This window comes from Muntiacus reevesi, chromosome 1 (genome assembly GCF_963930625.1).
Source record: "Muntiacus reevesi chromosome 1, mMunRee1.1, whole genome shotgun sequence".
NCBI classification, from domain to species: domain Eukaryota; kingdom Metazoa; phylum Chordata; class Mammalia; order Artiodactyla; family Cervidae; genus Muntiacus; species Muntiacus reevesi.
The window spans coordinates 199,104,911-199,124,020 of record NC_089249.1 but is presented as its reverse complement, the minus strand read 5'-3'; the positions used below and the strand labels follow the sequence as shown (position 1 = coordinate 199,124,020).

At 54.8% G+C, this 19,110-nt stretch overlaps 2 protein-coding genes and 1 long non-coding RNA gene across 10 annotated transcripts; 2 read left to right on the top strand and 1 right to left on the bottom strand.

The window, feature by feature from the left end:
- Positions 1–1,406: 1,406 nt before the first annotated feature.
- LOC136155871 (uncharacterized) lies at positions 1,407–12,176 on the bottom strand. 5 transcript variants are annotated; one of them, XR_010660877.1, is made up of 5 exons: positions 12,056–12,176; positions 8,098–8,308; positions 6,761–6,860; positions 4,836–5,086; positions 1,407–4,755 (listed from the first exon to the last, which is right to left on the bottom strand). It is a non-coding gene; the product is annotated as an uncharacterized lncRNA (long non-coding RNA). The 5 variants fall into 5 exon arrangements; XR_010660876.1 differs by lacking the exon at positions 12,056–12,176 and having other exon boundaries at positions 4,836–5,136; positions 8,098–8,411; XR_010660875.1 differs by lacking the exon at positions 12,056–12,176 and having other exon boundaries at positions 8,098–8,411.
- HMG20B (high mobility group 20B) lies at positions 4,898–10,518 on the top strand. 3 transcript variants are annotated; one of them, XM_065918058.1, is made up of 10 exons: positions 4,898–5,059; positions 5,340–5,395; positions 5,874–5,982; positions 6,490–6,693; positions 7,303–7,423; positions 7,795–7,841; positions 8,116–8,188; positions 8,432–8,647; positions 9,196–9,328; positions 9,821–10,518. In XM_065918058.1, the coding sequence occupies exons 1-10, from the start codon at positions 4,898–4,900 to the stop codon at positions 9,831–9,833; spliced, it is 1,134 nt and encodes a 377-aa protein (XP_065774130.1). In that variant the 3' UTR covers positions 9,834–10,518. The 3 variants fall into 3 exon arrangements, with proteins under 3 accessions (XP_065774130.1, XP_065774132.1, XP_065774131.1); XM_065918059.1 differs by having other exon boundaries at positions 5,000–5,059; positions 5,785–5,982; XM_065918060.1 differs by lacking the exon at positions 8,432–8,647.
- A 180-nt stretch (positions 12,177–12,356) lies between the features above and the next one.
- GIPC3 (GIPC PDZ domain containing family member 3) lies at positions 12,357–19,104 on the top strand. 2 transcript variants are annotated; one of them, XM_065918057.1, is made up of 6 exons: positions 12,357–13,335; positions 13,997–14,182; positions 14,333–14,513; positions 15,330–15,442; positions 15,755–15,836; positions 15,955–16,245. In XM_065918057.1, exons 1-6 carry the CDS (start codon positions 13,093–13,095, stop codon positions 16,104–16,106), a joined length of 957 nt encoding a protein of 318 aa, XP_065774129.1. In that variant the 5' UTR covers positions 12,357–13,092; the 3' UTR covers positions 16,107–16,245. The 2 variants fall into 2 exon arrangements, with proteins under 2 accessions (XP_065774129.1, XP_065774128.1); XM_065918056.1 differs by having other exon boundaries at positions 12,384–13,335; positions 15,755–15,849; positions 15,955–19,104.
- The last annotated feature ends 6 nt before the right edge of the window (positions 19,105–19,110 follow it).

The window sequence follows — 19,110 nt, the reverse complement described above, 5'->3', positions numbered from 1 at the left end:
TTAAGAAGAGGTGGCAAGAATACTCAGAACTGTATAAAAAAGATCTTCATGACCCAGATAATCACGATGGTGTATTCACTCACTCACCTAGAGCCAGACATCCTGGAATGTGAAGTCAAGTGGGCCTTAGGAAGCATCACTACAAACAGAGCTAGTGGAGGTGATGGAATACCAGCTGAGCTATTTCAAATCCTAAAAGATGACGCTGTGAAAGTGCTGCACTCAGTATGCCAGCAAATTTGGAAAACTCAGCAGTGGTCACACTGGAAAAGGTCAGTTTTCATTCCAATCCCAAAGAAAGGCAATTCCAAAGAATGCTCAAACTACCTCACAGTTGCACTCATCTCACACGCTAGTAAAGTAATGCTTAAAATACTCCAAGCCAGGCTTCAGCAATACGTGAACCACGAACTTCCAGGTGTTCAAACTGGTTTTAGAAAAGGCAGAGGAACCAGAGATCAAATTGCCAACATCCACTGGGTCATCAAAAAAGCAAGAGAGTCCCAGAAAAACATCTATTTCTGCTTTATTGACTATGCCCAAGACTTTGACTGTATGGATCACAATAAACTGTGGAAAATTCTGAAAGAGATGGGAATACCAGACCATCTGACCTGCCTCTTGAGAAACCTGTATGCAGGTCAGGAAGCAACAGTTAGAACTGGACATGGAACAACAGACTGGTTCCAAATAGGAAAAGGGGTACGTCAAGGCTGTATATTGTCACCCTGCTTATTTAACTTATATGCAGAGTACATCATGAGAAACGCTGGGCTGGATGAAGCACAAGCTGGAATCAAGATTGCCGGGAGAAATATCAATAACCTCAGATATGCAGATGGCACCACCCTTATGGCAGAAAATGAAGAACTAAATAGCCTCTTGATGAAAGTGAAAGAGGAGAGTGAAAAAGTTGGCTTAAAGCTCAACATTCAGAAAACTAAGATCATGGCATGCGGTCCCATCACTTCATGGCAAATAGATGGGGAAACAGTGGAAACAGTGGCTGACTTTATTTTTTTGGGCTCCAAAATCACTGCAGATGGTGATTGCAGCCATGAAATTAAAAGACGCTTACTCCTTGGAAGGAAAGTTATGACCAACCTAGACAGCATATTAAAAAGCAGGGACATTACTTTGCCAACAAAAGTCTGTCTAGTCAAGGCTATGGTTTTTCCAGTGGTCATGTATGGATGTGAGAGTTGGAATATAAAGAAAGCTGAGCGCCCAAGAATTGATGCTTTTGAGCTGTGGTGTTGGAGAAGACTCTTGAGAGTCCCTTGGACTGCAAGGAGATCCAACCAGTCCATCCTAAAGGAGATCAGTCCTGGGTGTTCATTGGAAGGACTGATGTTGAAACTGAAACTCCAATACTTTGGCCACCTGATGCGATGAGCTGACTCATTTGAAAAGACCCTGATGATGGGAAAGATTGGGGGCAGGAGGAGAAGGGGACAACAGAGGATGAGATGGCTGGATGGCATCACCGACTCGATGGACATGGATTTGGGTGAACTCCTGGAGTTAGTGATGGACAGGGAGGCCTGGTGTGCTGCGGTTGGTGGGGTCGCAAAGAGTTGGACACAACTGAGTGACTGAACTGAACTGAATAGGTAGGTAGGAAAAGTTTTGGCAAGAAATGTAACAAGCTGATAAGGGGGAGTATGGTATGGATTTGGTAGCCTTCACACACTACTTTAATTTGTACAAATGAAATGAATTTGCACATTGCTTTCATCATAAAATTAACTTCACAAAGATAGTTAAGTCATCCTTAATGGATCTTGTATTCCTCAGGTGACAAATTGGGGTCCCCTTCGTGGTTTCACACGATAAAAATTTCCAGGTACTTCCCTGGTGGTCCAGTGGTTAAGAACTCTTCTTCCAGTGGCAGGGGATGGTGGTTCGATCCCTGGTTGGGGAACTAAGATTCCACATTGTGGAGCAAGTGGGCCTGGATGCCACAAGTAAGATCCAATGCAGCCAAATAAATAAAAATATATATTTTTTTAAATTTCCAAATGGAACATAGAAATGAATGCAAAGAAACTAACATGAAATTATACGAGGTTAGACAGCTAGAGAACCTGGTTTTATTGAGAGCTAGGACTTGAGAGAAGTTTGTGGCTACGGAAAAACCTATTTATACTTTTGGGGCCAAAGGATCCGCTTTTAGATCAAAGGATGAAAGATATAAAGTCAAACAGTAGAAATGCTGCTTCTTACATGTTGTTTCTTGGGGACGGGTGTGTCTGGATCACATGCATTGGAGTCGATGCAATGCCATTTGGATTCAAGACACTTTTGTTTTTCCCAGAAAATCCCCACGCAGCAAGAAATTTGTCCTGATGCCAAGGAGCTCCAAACTGCTTTCAAAATCGACATCAATAGGTTGGGAGATTGGGATTGATATATATACTAGTATATATAAAATAGATAACAATTAAGGACCTACGATACAGCACAGGAAGCTCTACTCAATACTCTGTAATAGCCTGTACAGGAAAAGAATCTAAAAAAGAGTGGAAAAAAAAATAAAAATAAAAAAGAGTGGATATTTGTATACGTATAACTGACTCAATTTGCTGTAAATCTGAAACTAACACAACATTGTAAATCAACTATATGCCAATAAAAAATTTTAAAAAATCAACCTCAAGACCTTTCATTTCTTTTCCATGCATGGGAAGACCCCTGAATTCCTTGTGTGGTACCTTGGGAGTGGAAGGACAGGTTTCTATGGCAACATCAGCTTTGTCAATCAAGCCAAAGAGGCAGGGCCTGGAGGGTGGGTCTTTCCTATTCTCCTAGCTGGAATTCTCACCTAGATACTTTCTAAACAAGCAGAGAGAAGCAAGCAGGTGTGGGAAGTCCCACATCTGAGGAAGCAACAGAGCAGGGTGTGGAATTTGGGTCTGTCAAGATTCCAGGGCACAGCTTATCTTCCTCAGCTCTGGGATGCCTCTTAGAGAAACAGGTTCATTGGGATTTAATTCACATGCCAGATAATGCACCTGTGTAAAGTGTACAATTGTGTGAGCTTTAGTACATTTATGGAGTTATGCAGCCATCAAAGCAGTCTAATTTTAGAACATTTTGATCACCCCAAAAGAAACCCAGTGACCTCCTTTGCCCCTGCTCGCTGACATTCTAGCCTCAGGCAACCACTAATCCACTTCCTGTCTCTCTGGAGCTGCCAGTTCTGGAAAATTCATATAAATGGAACCATACACTGTGTGGCCTTTTGTGACTGGCATCTTTCACTGAGCCTAATATTTTCAAGGCATATCCCTGTCCTAGCATGACATAGCAATTTATTCCTTTTTATGGCCAAGAATATTCTATTGGATGGCTGGCCCACAGTATTTACCTATTCATCAGCCGATAGACATTTGGGTTTGTTTCCACTTTTGCACTTTTGTGAATCATGCTGCCGTGAACATTCATGTACAAGTTTCTGTGTGGATATGTTTTTAATTCCCTTGGATATGTCCCTAGGAGTGCAGTGGATGCATGGCATGGTAATTCCTGGATGCTGGTGGTTTAGTCTGTCAGTCCTGTTCGACTCTTTGCGACCCCATAGACTGTAGCTTGCAGGCGCTTTTCTCTACTGGAGTGGGTTGCTATTTCCTTTTCCAGGGAATCTTCTCGATCCAGGGATTGAACCTGGGTCTCCCATTGCAAGCCTATTCTTTAACTCCTGGGTACATTGCATGGTAACTCTGTGTTTTGTTTTTTTAACCTTTTGAAGAACTGCCAGACTGTTTTCCAAAGCTGCTGCACCTGCCTGTTAGAAATTTACATTATACACTTATTTGTTTATTCAATATATATGCATTAACAGCACCTGTGGGCACTGTTCTGGGTGCTGGCAATATAGCAATGAGCAAACAGGCAGCTTATAGGGAGGAAATGAACATATGGAGCAAAGATAAGATGGGGTGTATGGGATACGGTACAAGCCTGGGAATGTCTCACTGGAAACGGGGACATTTAATCTGGGAAAGGGCATTAAGAGCAAGTGCAAGGGTCCAGAGGTGGGAATGAATGAAATGGACATATCCAAGGAACGTTGAGGTCGCCGGAGTAAGTGAGGAGGAAAATGCAAGGAGGCGAGAGCAGGAAAGTGCTGTGGGTAGATTGTTTGGGGTCTAATGGGCCAACAGGAGCATCCAGTGACCACAGTTATCCTGGGGTCAGAGGAAACATAGTCCAGGCTGTAAGAGGACCAGGCTGCTGCCTGGGGGTCCCCAAGATCCCAGAGCAGGGTCTCCTGGCCCTCCATCTTCACGAGGTCCTCGCAGCTTCCTTGTCCCCAACACATTCTTCCTAGTTGCTTCCAGCCCAGTTCCTGGTCTCAGCCTCGCCGCATGCGGCCTTCTGGACGTGGACCCTGTGCAAAGCTTCCATTGCATAGGAGAGAAAGCTGAGGCCCTTTCACAGAAGGGAGGGTAGCCCCTGCATGCAGGGCGGGGCACGGCCCCGTTGGGGGCTTTAAGCCAGTCAATAAACGGGAAACTTCGCCACCGGTCTGCTAAGAACAGGTCCTACCTTGCAGTGGAGAAAGGGACTGCTCCAAAAGACCTTAACCCCTTCCCTAGCAACCTACTACCGTCCCCATGACAACTAGGGCGGGGCCGGACTCGGCCTCACCGGTCTCCGGATCCTGTAGGGGCGGGGAGTCTCGCCTTCAGCAGGGGAGGAGTCGTCTGAGCCGCTCCTGCTGGCCCTTTAAGAGGCTCCACCCGGCGAAACCTGAAAACATCCTGATTGGTCCCGAGAGCGGCCGAGCACAGCCGAACTTGACGTGCCCGCCTGCAGCCTTCCCTACTTACCTCCCACGCGACTCAGTGGCTACCGCAGCCAATTACCAACGGGCGCGCCGACCTTCATCTGCATGGTCACGCCCCAAGGGAAGGGTATACCCAATCCGATCGCTCGCCGAGTCGTTATTAGCATGTCGGGGGCGGTGCAGGGCGGAGCGGGAGGCAGGGGCGGGCTCCCGGCGGTTGGTTGGAGCGTCGTAGCAGCCGAGAGGTCCGGGAAAGTTTCTTTGGAGGTGAAAACAGCCGCGGAACTCGGGGCCCTGCGAGGAGGCGGGGGCGCGGGGATTCTAGGGCCGGGTCGGGGACCCTCCTGGGTCGGGAGGGTGCGGACTCAGGCCTCCTGGGGGGCGATCGCCCAACAAAGGATCCCTGGGGCGCCCGCCCCCGAGGGCCTCCCCGCCCCCGGTTCCGGCCCCCCCAGGCGCCCCGGACCTGGCTTTACGGGGCTCCCCAGCCCAGCCCCGCCATCGCTGGCTTGGGCGACCCTCACTTGGCCACGCGTCTACGTTCCAGGTGCGGCCGGGAGTGGCCATGTCCCACGGCCCCAAGCAGCCCGGCGCGGCCTCAGCGTGAGTGCGACATCCCCTCCCCCTCAGCCCACTCGGGGCTACAGCCACCCCGTCCCGTTGGAGCTCCTCGACCCCCGCGCCCAGGGTCTTGCCTCCTCCGACTTGGGACGGGAGCCCCCCACTTCGGGGTTCCCACGGGCTTCCCCTAAACCTCCGTATTCCAGTCCTTTTCAGGAGTGGCCTGCTGGCCTCCTCTAGTTCTCCTGCCCTAACCCCGGATCCTGACCTCCTCAGACCCCTGCTCTCAGAACTCAGGCCGCTAGCTGCCAGCGCTTCCGTCGTGGTGGAAGGGGTGGGAGGCCCTGGCGTCCCGTAGCTCTAGTCTCTCCGAGGTCCCCTATGGCTCCCCTAGTGCTCCAGTCTCAATCTCCGTATCCTGACCCTCTCAGAGCTCTCTTCTGATGACTCAGGCCCCTTGCTGCCAAATCCGTCGTCGGGGGTGGGGAGTGGGAGTGACCCTGGCTTCCCGTGGCTCCAGGCCGGCGAGCGGCAAGGCTCCAGGACAGCATGGTGGCTTCGTGGTGGCTGTCAAGCAAGAGCGCGGTGACGGTCCGCGGGCCGGAGAGAAGGGGTCCCACGAAGAGGAGGTGAGAGTCCCTGCACTGCCGTGTCGGTAGCCCTTAGCCTTGAAGCTCCGCCCCGAGCTAAATTTGAATTTGCTGTGGCTCCGCCCACAGTCCAGATTTCCCTGCCCAAGCTGAGGCCCGCCCCATGCCAGATACCACACCTCCAAGAGCTCCACTGTCACTCTGTCTAGGCCCCGCCCGCTACCCGGGGAATCTCTGCTAGTAAGGCACGCCCATACAAGGGACACAACACAAGCCCATACAAGGGACACAACACAAGCCAACCCCATCCTTGGGTTGATGCTCTGTCGCCAGTACCTCTGATCCCTTCACCCACGGCTAGGGGTTCCTTAACCCCACTGTCCCAATTCTGAACCCTGACCAGGCCATACTTCCATGCCTTCTGGGTCCCACCTCGTGGTTAGGCCTTGGGTGGTTAGGCCCCACCCAAGTCTTCCAGGGCCCCGCCCCTTCCCCTCTGTGCCCGGCCCTCCAGACCCCTCCCAACAGCGCGACTGGGTTCTGCAGCCGGTGAAGAAGCGCGGCTGGCCCAAGGGCAAGAAGCGGAAGAAGATCCTGCCGAATGGGCCCAAGGCACCTGTCACCGGCTATGTGCGTTTTCTGAACGAGCGGCGGGAGCAGATCCGGACGCGCCACCCGGACCTGCCCTTTCCCGAGATCACCAAGATGCTGGGTGCCGAGTGGAGCAAGCTGCAGCCGGCGGAGAAACAGGTGGGGACGGCCCGGGACCACTTACTGACCTGCCCTCACTCACATTCATTCATCTGCCATCACTTACCCCTAAGGAACAGGTGTGGCAGGCCCTTCGTTCTGCCGGGAGGACTGACCACCCGTTAGCTCTCTCCAGCTTGTTGAAGGGAGGGGAGGGTGGCAGTTGGCTGGAATAGACATAAAAGTTAATAAACACTGTTACAAAAGAAGTCGAGGGGTAGATGCTGAACTTTCGTTAGAAAGCTTACAATTTAAAAGTTCTGGTAATTGATTTAAAATTTGCGAAAACATCAAGGAAATGTAACAAAATCACCAACAGCTTGCACCCTCTACATGGGATTTCAACAGGCAAAATGGGTTTAGGAGGGCAGGCCAGCCCAGAGGTGGGAGCCTGCAGACAGACACCAGGGAGTGGTTTAGAAAGGCTGAAATTGGGGTGAGGTAGTGAGGTCTGGGAGTTGGGAGGTGGCCTGAGCAGCAGAGTGAAGGGCGAAGTTTTGTCTGGAGGGCACCAGGGAGCTGTGGTAAAGTAGCACAGCAGGCTGAGTGATGGAGCATGCGAGGCCTCTGCTGCCACTGGGCCGAGCCTTCTCTTGCTGCCCCTGCCAGCGGTACTTGGACGAGGCTGAACGGGAGAAGCAGCAGTACATGAAGGAGCTGAGGGCCTACCAGCAGTCAGAAGCCTACAAGATGTGTGCAGAGAAGATCCAGGAAAAGAAGATCAAGAAAGGTGCGAAGGATTTCAGCCCCCAGGCAGCTGAGTGCTTACTCTGAGACAGGTGACCCAGGGCGACGCCCCACCCCCACCCCCTTTCAAAAGGGCTCTCACAGTCACGTGGGAACGAGGCACATGTAACCAGTTGTGAGTGAATGGGGCTGATCTGTACTGAGATGGGACACACATGGAAATGAGGGTGGGGGGAGGGGCCCAAGAGGGGCCTTTGGCCCAGGATGAGCAGGGCTTGAATGGGGAGAGGGGGAGGGGGGTGGTGGTGGAAATAATGGCGTTCTAGGCAGAGGGGACAGCATGTGCAAAGCAGGGGGTCAGAGTAGACCTGGAAGGCTGACCCTGCCTTCCTTCCCCCCCCCCCCCCCCACCAGAGGACTCCGGCTCTGGGCTCATGAATACCCTTTTGAATGGACACAAGGTAAGCGTCCCTCCTCCAAGGAGAACACCTGGGTGAGAAAGGTCTGGAGTGTTTAAACCTCTGGGTGACCAAGGACCGTTGCTCATGGGGTGAAGTGAGTGCCCCATCCAGATGTGTGCGAGTGGAGGCGGGGCACCCACACAAATTGGGGGGAGGCAGTAAAATGGACTCTGACCCAGGTAGCCTCAGGAGACCCTCCCAAGCTTAGGGGATGTCCCATAGGGGGGTTGACTGCCACCCCCCCCAAAATTGCCACCTTGTTCTGTCGTCCCAGGGTGGGGACTGTGATGGCTTCTCAACTTTCGACGTCCCCATCTTCACTGAAGAGTTCTTGGACCAAAACAAAGGTGAGCGCTGACCAGCGGTTCTTGAAGCAAGCGTTGAACCAAGAGGGCACGGCACCGAGGCGGGAGGCAGTGGGTGCCTTCCTCTCTTGCCCTCGCAGCCCAGACTGCTGAGGTGTGGGGCTGGAAACAGAGCAGTGATGGAAGGCTTGGCGTGGGGCACAGCTCGAGGCGAAGCCGGCAGAGGGAAGGCAGCAGGGGGATGGCGGGGAAGCCTCCAGCTCTGACCCGGCTCCCCGCCTGCAGCGCGGGAGGCGGAGCTGCGGCGCCTGCGGAAGATGAACGTGGCCTTCGAGGAGCAGAACGCGGTGCTGCAGAGGCACACGCAGAGCATGAGCAGCGCGCGCGAGCGTTTGGAGCAGGAGCTGGCGCTGGAGGAGCGGCGGACGCTGGCGCTGCAGCAGCAGCTCCAGGCGGTGCGCCAGGCGCTCACCGCCAGCTTCGCTTCGCTGCCAGTGCCGGGTGTGGAGGCCCCGCCCCCAACAACGAGTTCCACCCCGCCTACCCCGCGAGTCCCGCCCCCTCTGACCCCGCCTTCGACGACCTCGGGCTCCGCCCCGGGTTCCACGATTCCCGCCCCCTCTGGCCCCGCCCGGCGAGTCCTCACTCTGACATCCCTTCACCCCAAGTCTCTTCGCAACCCCGCTTCTCTGTCCGACCGACGCGCCCCTGCTGACGCTACTCCCGGTTATCCTAAGCCCCCGCGGCCCCTTCCTCACTGAACGCTGCTCGTGCCAGCCCCGCCCACAGTGGCCCTCGCGCCCCACCTCTCCCCAGGTCCAACTTCCGTGTTCATTCCTCAGCGGACCTAGGCCAACTTCTCCCCCACCAGTCCCCGAATCCCCCCATCACGACCCCGCCCTCTCCATCTTCCATCTTCTGACCTCTGCCACAGTTGACCTTGATTTCCCCAGGTCCAGACTCCCTGACCGCGCCCATCTGACCCCGCTGATCTTTGTTTCCGTGGTGACCCCCCATTGAGCTCATTTGACGTGTCCCCGCCTCCCCAGGCACCGGCGAAACGCCCACGCTCAGCACCCTGGATTTCTACATGGCCCGGCTGCACGGCGCCATCGAGCGCGACCCCGCCCAGCACGAGAAGCTCATCGTCCGCATCAAGGAGATCCTGGCCCAGGTCGCCAGGTGTGTACCCGGGCAGGTCTGCCCCCCTGTCCGTTCAGCCCAGCTTGGGCTGCCTCGCGTGGGGACCACCTCAAGCTAGACTCGCCCTGGAGGAGCCTGGCTCCATAAACGGGTTTAGGTCTCCAGCGGGCTTTCTAGAGTCTGGGGCCGCTGCCGCCAGGTGGGATCTAGCTGCCAGATCTTATTCCGAGGCCACAGCCCTTGCAGGATCTACTAGGTGGGGCTGGTTTGATGTAGGTGGCTACTGACCTAGCTACTGGGGGGCCCTAATTCAGCCTGGTACTATGTTAATGCTGCTGGGGGGACCTTGGCTGGAGGGGGACCCAGAGCTTCACCACACTTCTCCGTGGGTTTTTCTGGGTGTCTCCTGGCTGACCAGGATAGGTGGGATCAACTGCAGGCCCCCACCCTAGCATCCGAAGGAGCAGAGGGGGATGGGGTGGGGCTGAGGCCTGACGCGGGTCCCCCATCAGCTAATCTCTTTGGTCACAGTGAGCATCTATGAGGGTGTTGGCCGCCCCACGGATCCAGAGAAGACCAAGCTCCAGTCACGGCCCCTCCCCTAGCTGCACCCCCTGGAGGAGGGGTGGGGGGGTTCCATCCTCTGGGGCCGGGCCTGATCCTGCACCTTGGGGGCTCTAGCCCCCCTAAACTTAAATTTCTACAGCATCCCTCTAGCTTCGAATCTCCCCAGGTCCCCATCCCAGAAAACCCACCCACCATGCACTGTGCACAGACTGCCAGGGCCCAGCCAGGCCTGTTGGCCTCACAGGTCACATCACACTACACAGACGTGGGAACACACGAGGGACGGTGTAACCTGGGACAGGAGGAAACCCACAGCCGTTCACACTGCTGGTGTGGGGAGAGTTACACACCCTACACCCACTCCCCGGGACCAGCTCCCAGACCCAGGGCAGAGAAAACCCACAACTAATACACGGGGACTCCTGCCTGGCAGGTGTTACCCTAAGTACCCACACGGGCAGGCACCTTGCAGGGACACACTCTCACACTCCTGGCGGGGCCATCTATCTGTCACCCTCGCATTCCTGCACCCCTGAATGGGGGGGCTGGCACCACCCCATGCTCATTCAGCTGAGAAACCACCATGGAGGCAGCTTTTTGCCACCACTCAATCTGGACTTCTTAAATAAAAAAAAAGGTGGAATTTGAATTTCAAACTTAAATGAATATGTGTGTTTTTTTTTTTTTTAAAGGGGAATGGGCCAGGATCCTCTTTTGGGGTCCCAGGCCTACCCTCTCCAGCCCCTGGAAACCACTAATCCATTTTCTGTCTCTGGATTTACCTGTCCTAGACGTTTTATATAAATGGAGTCACATCGTGGGTCTTTTGTGTCTGGCTTCTCTCACTGAGTGCCATGTCCCCAAAGTCCATGTTGTAGTGTATATCGGTGCTTCATTCCTTTCTCTGGCAGAGTATATTCCATAGTGTGGGTGGCCCATGTTTTGTTTACCCATTACCGGTTGATAGACACTTGGGTTGTTTCTACCTTTTGGCTATTGTGAATTATGTTGCTGAGAACACACACATACAGATTTTTCTTTGAACACCTGCTGTTATTTCTGGGTAGATCCCAAGAAGCAGACTTGCTGGGTCAGATGATAATTCTGTACTTAACTTACTGGGGAACACTTTCAGAGACTTTAGCCTTTTATGGAATATTTGAGACACCCTAAAAATTCCAGACATTTAATTTGACAAACACTAGTGTTATCAGTTGAATTTAGTCCCACCCAAAGAAAATCTTGAAGCCCTAACCCCCAGAACCTCAGAATGTGACCTTATTTGGCAATAGGGTCACCAAGGATATAATTAGTTAAGATGAGGTCATCTTGGAGTGTGTGTATGGGGGTGTCTCTAATCCAATGTGACTGGTGATCCTTATAAGAAGATAAACATTTGGACATGGAGAAAGGAGACAGCCATGTGACAACAGGCAGACACTGGAGCAGAGCACACCCCCATGGAAGCCCAAGGAGGGTTAGCCACCAACAGAGGCTGGGCGTGGTGGTTGGGGGAGAGGATGCCACCCACCCAAGGAGTCAGAGGAGCTTAGACTTGCTGACAAATGGATCTGTAGCCTTCAGAATTTTGAGAGAAGAAATTTCTATTGCTTTTAAGCCACCCAACTGGCGGTACTGTGTTATGGCCACCCCAGGAGACTGGAAAAGATGGATATTGTCACACACACACACACACACAGGTGTGCTCCCTCACCTCATACCCACCCTGGCATCATACCCTCATTGCAGATTTGGAGTTTACCATTCCTGGTCAGGTCTTTATATAACCTTTAGCACAAAAGGATGTCTTTCCACAAGAATACCATTTTGATGGATTTTTTTTTAAGTTGTTTTCTAAAGATTTGAAAATGTACAATTCTGTGGTTTCTAGTATAGTTACAAAGTTGTGCAACCGCCAGCAGCACCTAATTCCAGAATATTTCATCACCCCCCAAACAACATCCCCTTCCATGTTAGCTATCATTCCCCATCCTCCCCTCCCCCAGCCCCTGGCAACCACAAATCCACTGTCTGTCTCCATGCATTGGCTGTTTTGGACACTTCATCTAAATGGCATCCCAGTCTATGGGGCCTTTGCAATATGGCTTCCTTCAAAGAGCATCAGGTTTTCAAGGCTCATCTGTGTTACAGTGTGTATGCCGTTCTGCACGGTTTCAAGCTTTACATAAATTTTCTTACCTCCTCCGAAGCCTTCTGCAACTTGCCTTTTCCAGCAATGCTTGGTTTCTGAGATTCTTCAGAGGCATAAGGCCCCCCCTTTTGAGCTGCTATATGGCATTCCAGTGCTGTTCATTGAGCCAAAAGCAACATTCCTTTTGGTGACACTGTGTTCCCAGGGAATTCTGAGAGAAACCTCCTAGTACCCTGGGCCTCCTCATCTGTAACCCAACGGGCTCAGAGAATTCCTGCCTGCCTCTCCTCCAGTTGAGGAGACTGAGGAAACACAGGATGAGTAAATAAAATATCTGCCCTGCCAGGTCACGCTCAGTGCTAGGGAGGAAAAAAAGCAGGGAAGAGAAATTGGGACCTGGTGAGAGGAGGTGACGTCTGAGCCAAGAGCTGAGGAGGCAAAGGAGTGAACCACTTGGAGATGTGGGAGATGTTCCAGGTGTTGGATGGGGCACAGCCTGTGCAAAGGCCCTGGGGCAGGACCACGCCCTGTGTGTTGAATGAGCAGGGAGGACACCCATATGTCTGTAGCAGAGTGAGTCAGAAGAAATGAGGGAGGAGAAGGCGGCAGGAATGGGGATGTGGCAGGTCATGCAGGGCCTTGTTGGCAGAATAGAGGACTAGGGTTTACCCCCAGGGGAGGTGGGAGCCCTGGAGGGCTGTGGGCAGGGGATGGACACCATGTGGCTCAGTTGTGCCAGGGTAAGGGTCCTCCCCACCTCGGATGGTTGTTGCAAGGATTAAATGAGTGCGCCCAGCAGAGAGTGAGCGCTCTGGCACTGGCAGTTGCCCTATCCTTATTTGTGATCCTTATTTTTTCCCCTGCTCCCCGGGGAGAGCACAGCTGGCCCTGGCAGGGCCGGGACACCTGGGGCCCACCCCCCATACACACTCCGCGGTGTCGCCTTCCCGGGAGGCTCGGGTTCCCGGATCCCCTTACCCCGGGCGGCTCGGCTATCGGGCCCTGGGCCGGGGGAGGGGAGCCTGCAGGAAGCGGCGGATCCGGCGGCTGTGGCGGTGGCCCCGGTGACCGAGCTCTTCCTGCCATGGAGACCACAGCGGCCAGCGAGGCCCGGGGGGCTGAGGCTCAGCGCCTGCCCGCGCCCCCGCCCTCGCCCGCCGAGCCCCCGGCGGCGTCCCCGACCCCAACCGCGCCCCGCGCCCGCCCGCGCCTCGTCTTCCGCACGCAGCTGGCGCACGGCAGCCCCACCGGCAAGATCGAGGGCTTCACCAACGTGCGCGAACTCTACGCCAAGATCGCCGAGGCCTTCGGAATCGCGCCCACCGAGGTGAGGCCCGCGGACCCCAGCACCCGAGGCCCACTAGTCGACCGGGGATAGGGGTGAACCCTGGACTCTGGGACGGGGCCCCCCAGATCCTCCATCTCCGGATGGAGGGGACCCTATCTCCAGATCTCAGAGACTCACCTCTCGGATCCTGCGGTGCCCATACCTCGTGGACCCCCTTTGCACTCCCTGTGCAAAAGGTGAGCAAGTCTTAGGGTTCGTGGACCCTTAGATCGTCCGGAAAACACTGGGCTACCCAGGTAGGAGTGAACCCCAGCCATCAGGGAAGCGCCTCCGGTTCCTGGACGCGGCTGGGGACTGGGGTTCCAGGCAGCCCCCTGCCAGGTGAGATGTCCAAGGTCGTGGGAGTCAGGGGCTGGGCCGCAGGTGCGCCCCTCAGCCCCCAGGGGGCGCCAGGAGATTTGGAATTAACTGCCTTTAAAAGATGGTCTGGGGTTGTCAGGTCACCAAAGGGTTAAAACTGGAAGTCTGAGGGAGGATGGAAGAAGGGTGTCCATCTGTCCGCAGCCTCCTTTTCATTTTACTCCTCATTCGTGCCTCAGTTTCCCTATCAGGCCCCTGAGCCCATCCCCTGGTTGTTCTGTGCAGATGGTGGGGGAAGAGGGCTGTCGTTAATTTGGGGCTCCCTCTCCTCTCTGGGCAGATCTTATTCTGCACCCTAAACAGCCACAAGGTGGACATGCAGAAACTCCTGGGCGGCCAGATAGGGTTGGAGGACTTTATCTTTGCCCATGTGCGCGGCGAGACCAAGGAGGTGGAGGTCACTAAGACGGAGGATGCCCTGGGACTGACCATCACGGACAATGGGGCCGGCTATGCCTTCATCAAGGTGCCCATTTGGGGGGTGGGGCAGGTGGCTTCCAGGGTGTCCGGCGACCTGGGGTAAGCCCCTGCTCCTCTGTGGTGTGAATGGGCTCTGGGGACCCGAGTGGGGTGGCTGGATGGTGGAGTCCTGTGAATGACTCTTGGTCCCCCGCAGAGGATCAAGGAAGGCAGCATCATCAACCGAATCGAGGCAGTGTGTGTGGGAGACAGCATTGAGGCCATAAACGACCACTCGATCGTCGGCTGCCGCCACTACGAGGTGGCCAAGATGCTGCGTGAGCTGCCGAAGTCGCAGCCCTTCACCCTGCGGCTGGTGCAGCCCAAGAGAGCCTTCGGTGAGGGCCACCTGGGGCCCTGTGGGACAGGCTGGGTGGGGTGAAGCTCTTTCAGAAATGGGTTCTTGGGATACACGGAGCGGCAAAGGGTCAGGGGTTGGGACAGGATGGAAGGTTCTAGATGCCCCTGGTAACAGGACAGGGACCTTCTAGCACTGTTTGAGAAACAGGTGGGTTATTTCTACATTGTCATAGAGTCAGCCCAGGCATGGGGTCGGGGGAGGCTTGGGAAGACTGAGAAAGGATAAGGAGCTGTCTGGATCTATTTTGTAACCTGACTGGGAGCTTTTAAAGTCCTGCTTTGAGTCCCCGGTGAGTTCTAGAGAGTGGCTTTCATAGCAAATCCTAGAATGGAGCTTTTCAAAGAGAAGTCTGTGACTGGTCCATGGATGAGATAAGGAGGTCACCATGCATGTGAGTGCTCAGTTGTTCAGTCAGGTCCTACTCTTTGTGACCGCATGGTCTGTAGCCCGCCAGGCTACTATGTCCATGGGATTCTCCAGGCAAGAATACTGGAGTGGGTAGCGGGGAAGCTATGACTAGATTAGGGATAGCAAATTCTAGAGCAAGATACTTTCTGGACTGGCCCCAAGGAGAATCTGAAGTAGTTTCTTCTAGGGAGAGTCATTTTGAGAGGAGGAGGGAAATTTAAGGGAAGGAAGCATTCTCAAACAGCATCTCTGAGGATTCATCCATGTAAATAAGGAGGATTTTGGAGGGTAGGAATGTTCCAGAAGGGCTCAGTGGCTTCTGAGTCTTTACGAAGATGTAGCTTCACCTGGAACACACGCATCTCTTCTCCTTTGTCCCCTCCAGATATGATCGGCCAGAGGAGCCGGAGCAACAAATACCCAATGGAAGCGAAAGTCAGCAGTGGGAGGGAGACCCTACGGCTTCGGTCTGGGGGGGCCGCCACTGTAGAGGAAGTGGTGAGTGGAGGGGATGGGGGGGCCTTCAGGGGCTCTTGCACATAGAGTTCTACCGCTGATGCCAACTCAGCATGACCTTGGGGAAGACCCTCTCCTTTATCTAGCCTCGATTTCCCCATCTGCAGAATGGGTTCTTTTTTTTTTTTTCTTTCAAAATGGGTTCTTGTCAGGCAGGGCAGTAATGGCAGGACCAGAAGCACTGACTCATGGAAGGTCCCAATCTGCTACCACCAAAGGGGTAGTGACTTGGGGAGGGGGCTGGCGGGAGGATCCCAGGCTTCTGACTCTCTGCTTTGCCCCCCATGCCCCCAGCCCAGTGAATTCGAGGAGGAGGCATCTCGGAGGGTGGACGACCTGCTGGAGAGTTACATGGGCATTAGGGACCCAGAGCTGGGTAAGGGGCCAGGGTAAGCTGGGTGGACCCTGGGGGGAGGACAGCCTATGGGGAGGAGGCGGGAATCCCCCCCACCCCAGGGAGAACCCTCACCCACTTCCCCTCTCTTGGCCTGCAGCATCCACCATGGTGGAGACCTCCAAGAAGACAGTGAGCGTCCAGGAGTTTGCACGCCATTTAGACTCCGTCTTGGGCGAGTTCGCCTTCCCGGACGAGTTTGTGGTGGAGGTGTGGGCCGCCATCGGCGAGGCCAGGGAAGCCTGTGGCTAGTCTGCCCCGGTGCCAAGTGCAGCCCCAGCTCGGAGCCCAGCCCCCCGTCCCAGCCCTCCCGGTCAGTTTCCAAAGCCCAGCCCTGCTCCAGAGTCCAGAAGCCCAGACCTGAGACCCAGCTCTGTTCTAGAACACAGTCCAGTTCAGAAACCAAGCCTAGATCTGAGCCCCAGTCCTGCTCTAGTGTCCAGCCCAGTTCAGGGACCAAGCTCAGATCTGTGACACAACCCAGATCGGAGCCCCAGCCCTGCTTTAGAGCCCAGCCCAGCTCAGAGATCAAGCCCAGATCAGAGCCTCAGCCCTACTCTAGAGCCCAGCCCAGCTCAGAGACCAAGCCCAGAACTGAGACTCAGCCCTGTTTAGAGACCAAGTCCCCCTTTAGAACCCAGGTCAGTTCTGAGGCCCAGTTCATCACTAGAACCCCATCCAGTTCTGAGATGCAGTCCAGCTTCAGAACCCAGCTCAGTTCTGGAGCCCAGGACAGCTCTAGAGCCCAGGACAGCTCTAGAGCCCAAGCCAGCTCTGAGGCTAAGCGGAGCTCTGATGTGAAGTCAAGCTTTGGAACCCAGATAAATTTGAAGACCCACCCCAGCTCTGGAATCCAACCTGGTTCTGGAAGCCAGGCCAGCTTTATGACCAAACCCTGCCATAAAACTCGATCCAACTCTACAGCCCAAGACAGCTCCATGACTCAGCCATACCTGCATACTCAATCTAGCTCAGGAACACCAGTTAGTTCTGGAACCCACGTGAGACTCAAGAGGCAGTCCAGCCCTAGAAGCCACTCCAGCTTAGTAGTCAAAGACGGTTCTGAAGTGCAACCCTGTTCCCAAACCCAGGCCAGCTCAGGAACCCAGATGCATACTTCAGTCCAGCCCAGGTCCAGACCCTATCTGCGTCCTAGGGCCCAGTCCAGCTCCAGTGATGAATCCAGCTCAGAGACTGAGCCCAGATCTAGCCCCCAGCCTCGTGCGACAAGCAAAGCCGTCTCCAGGATTCAGACAAGCTCTGGACCCCCACCCATTGCTGGGGCAAGACCTGCCTCCAGAGCTCAGCCTGATGCTAAGCCCCATGCGCACTGCAGAGCACAGAGCAACTCTAGAATGCCATCCAGCTCTGGGACAGGGACGGATCTCCGAGCTTGGCCTCTTTCCAGAGTTCAGTCCACCTCCAGCAGTCCACCCAGCTCCAGAACTCAGCTCGGTTCTAGAGCCCAGGCTGGCTCTGAAATTCCACCTGACTCCAAAACACAGTCAACTGCTGAGACCCAGGTACATTCCAGAATACAGCTAATGTCTGGAACCCAGTCAAGTCCTGGGACCCAGAAGGATGCAGACACAGCCTTCAGCTCCACAGCTATGTCAAACTCTGAGAGTAGGCCCAGTTCAAGGACACAGCCCTGCCCAGTAGCTCAAAACACCTCTGAGGCTCAGCTCAGCTCAGAAAGCCTGACAAGTCCTAGAAACCAAATCCAGGCCACAACCCAGGGAAGCTCTGGGACTGAGCCAGACTTTGGGAAGCAGACCAGCTCTAGAACTCAGCTCATCTCTAGAATCCCTCCCAGCTCAGAGATGCAGATAAGTACAGGAGTTAAGCCCTGCTCTGGAGTCAAGCTCAACTCCAAAACCCAACCCAGCTCCACAGTTCAGTTCAGGTCTGAGATGCAACCCAGCTCTGAAACCTGGAGCAGTTCAAGAATACAGTCCAGCTTTGGATCCCAAACCAGCTCCAGAACCCAGACCAGTTCTGGAACCCAGCTGAGCCCTGAGATTCAGCCCAGTTCTGGGACCCAGACCAGTGAAAGAACTCAGCCCAGCTCTGGAGTCCAATTCAGCTCCAGAACACAGCCTGCTTCTGGATCCCAACCTGGCTCTAGAACCCAGACCAGTTCTGGAACCCAGCCCAGTCCTGAGGCCCAGCCCAGCTCTGGGACCCAGACCAGTGAAAGAACTCAGTCCAGCTCTGAAGTTCAGTTCAGCTCCAGAACACAGTCTGCTTCTGGATGCCAACCTGGCTCTAGAACCCAGACCAGTTCTGGAACCCAGCTCAGTCCTAAGACCCAGCCCAGCTCTGGGACCCAGACCAGTGCAAGAACTCAGCTCAGCTCTGGAGTTCAGTTCAGCTCCAGAACCCAGTGCAGCCCTAGAATTCAGTTCAGCTCTGAGACCCAGCCCAGTTCTGAAACCCAGACCACTTCAAACACTCAGCCCAGCTCTGGAGTCCACCTTAGTTCCAGAACTGAATCTGATTCTGAAACTAGAAGTCAGACCAGTCCAAGAATTCAGCTCAGCTCTAGAAAGGGGCCCTGCCCACAGACCCCAGGCCTTGACCCCAGAACCCAGCCCTATCCCACCCCTTCTGCCCGACCTCAACACCTAGGCCCACCACCCAAAGCCCCGACTCCAGGTCCTAGCCGAATCTCTTGCCCCCAGCCCCAGCCCCATGATCTGGGACGAGGAACCCTGGCCGACCCTGGGCCTGGCCGAAGCCCCTCAATTTCTCCCCTGGCCCCACAGCCACAGTCCCCCTTCACCCCCCAGAAACCAGCCCTTTCCCCCAAGCCCCAGCTGGGACCCCAGAAGTCTACCCCACCCACCAAATCTGTCATCCCTAGTTTTGCCCCCAGGGTGGCCCTCCTTAGTTCTCAGCCCCTTGAACCGTCATTTGAGGGGCCTGCCCCCTCCTCCATGCTCAGGGAGTCTAAGTTACCTCCACGGGAATCAAAGCTCCTACCCCACCATGGAGGGCAGTAGATTGGGCGTGACATAGTTGGAGCCCCCACGGCCCCCATCCCCTCTCCTGCTCCTCCCTGCCTGGGTTGCTCAGAAGTAGCAGGTGACTGTATTACACACCCCATCCCTGTAAATGGGGTGGGGCAGGTGAGGAAGGGAGGGTGGAAACAGCTGATCCTGGGTCTATGGGAGGGCAGTGAGGTAGGGGCGAGCAGGGGAGGCAGGAGGCAGTTTCCTTCTCATGTACCTTGAGGGCTTGAGGGCTCGTGGGG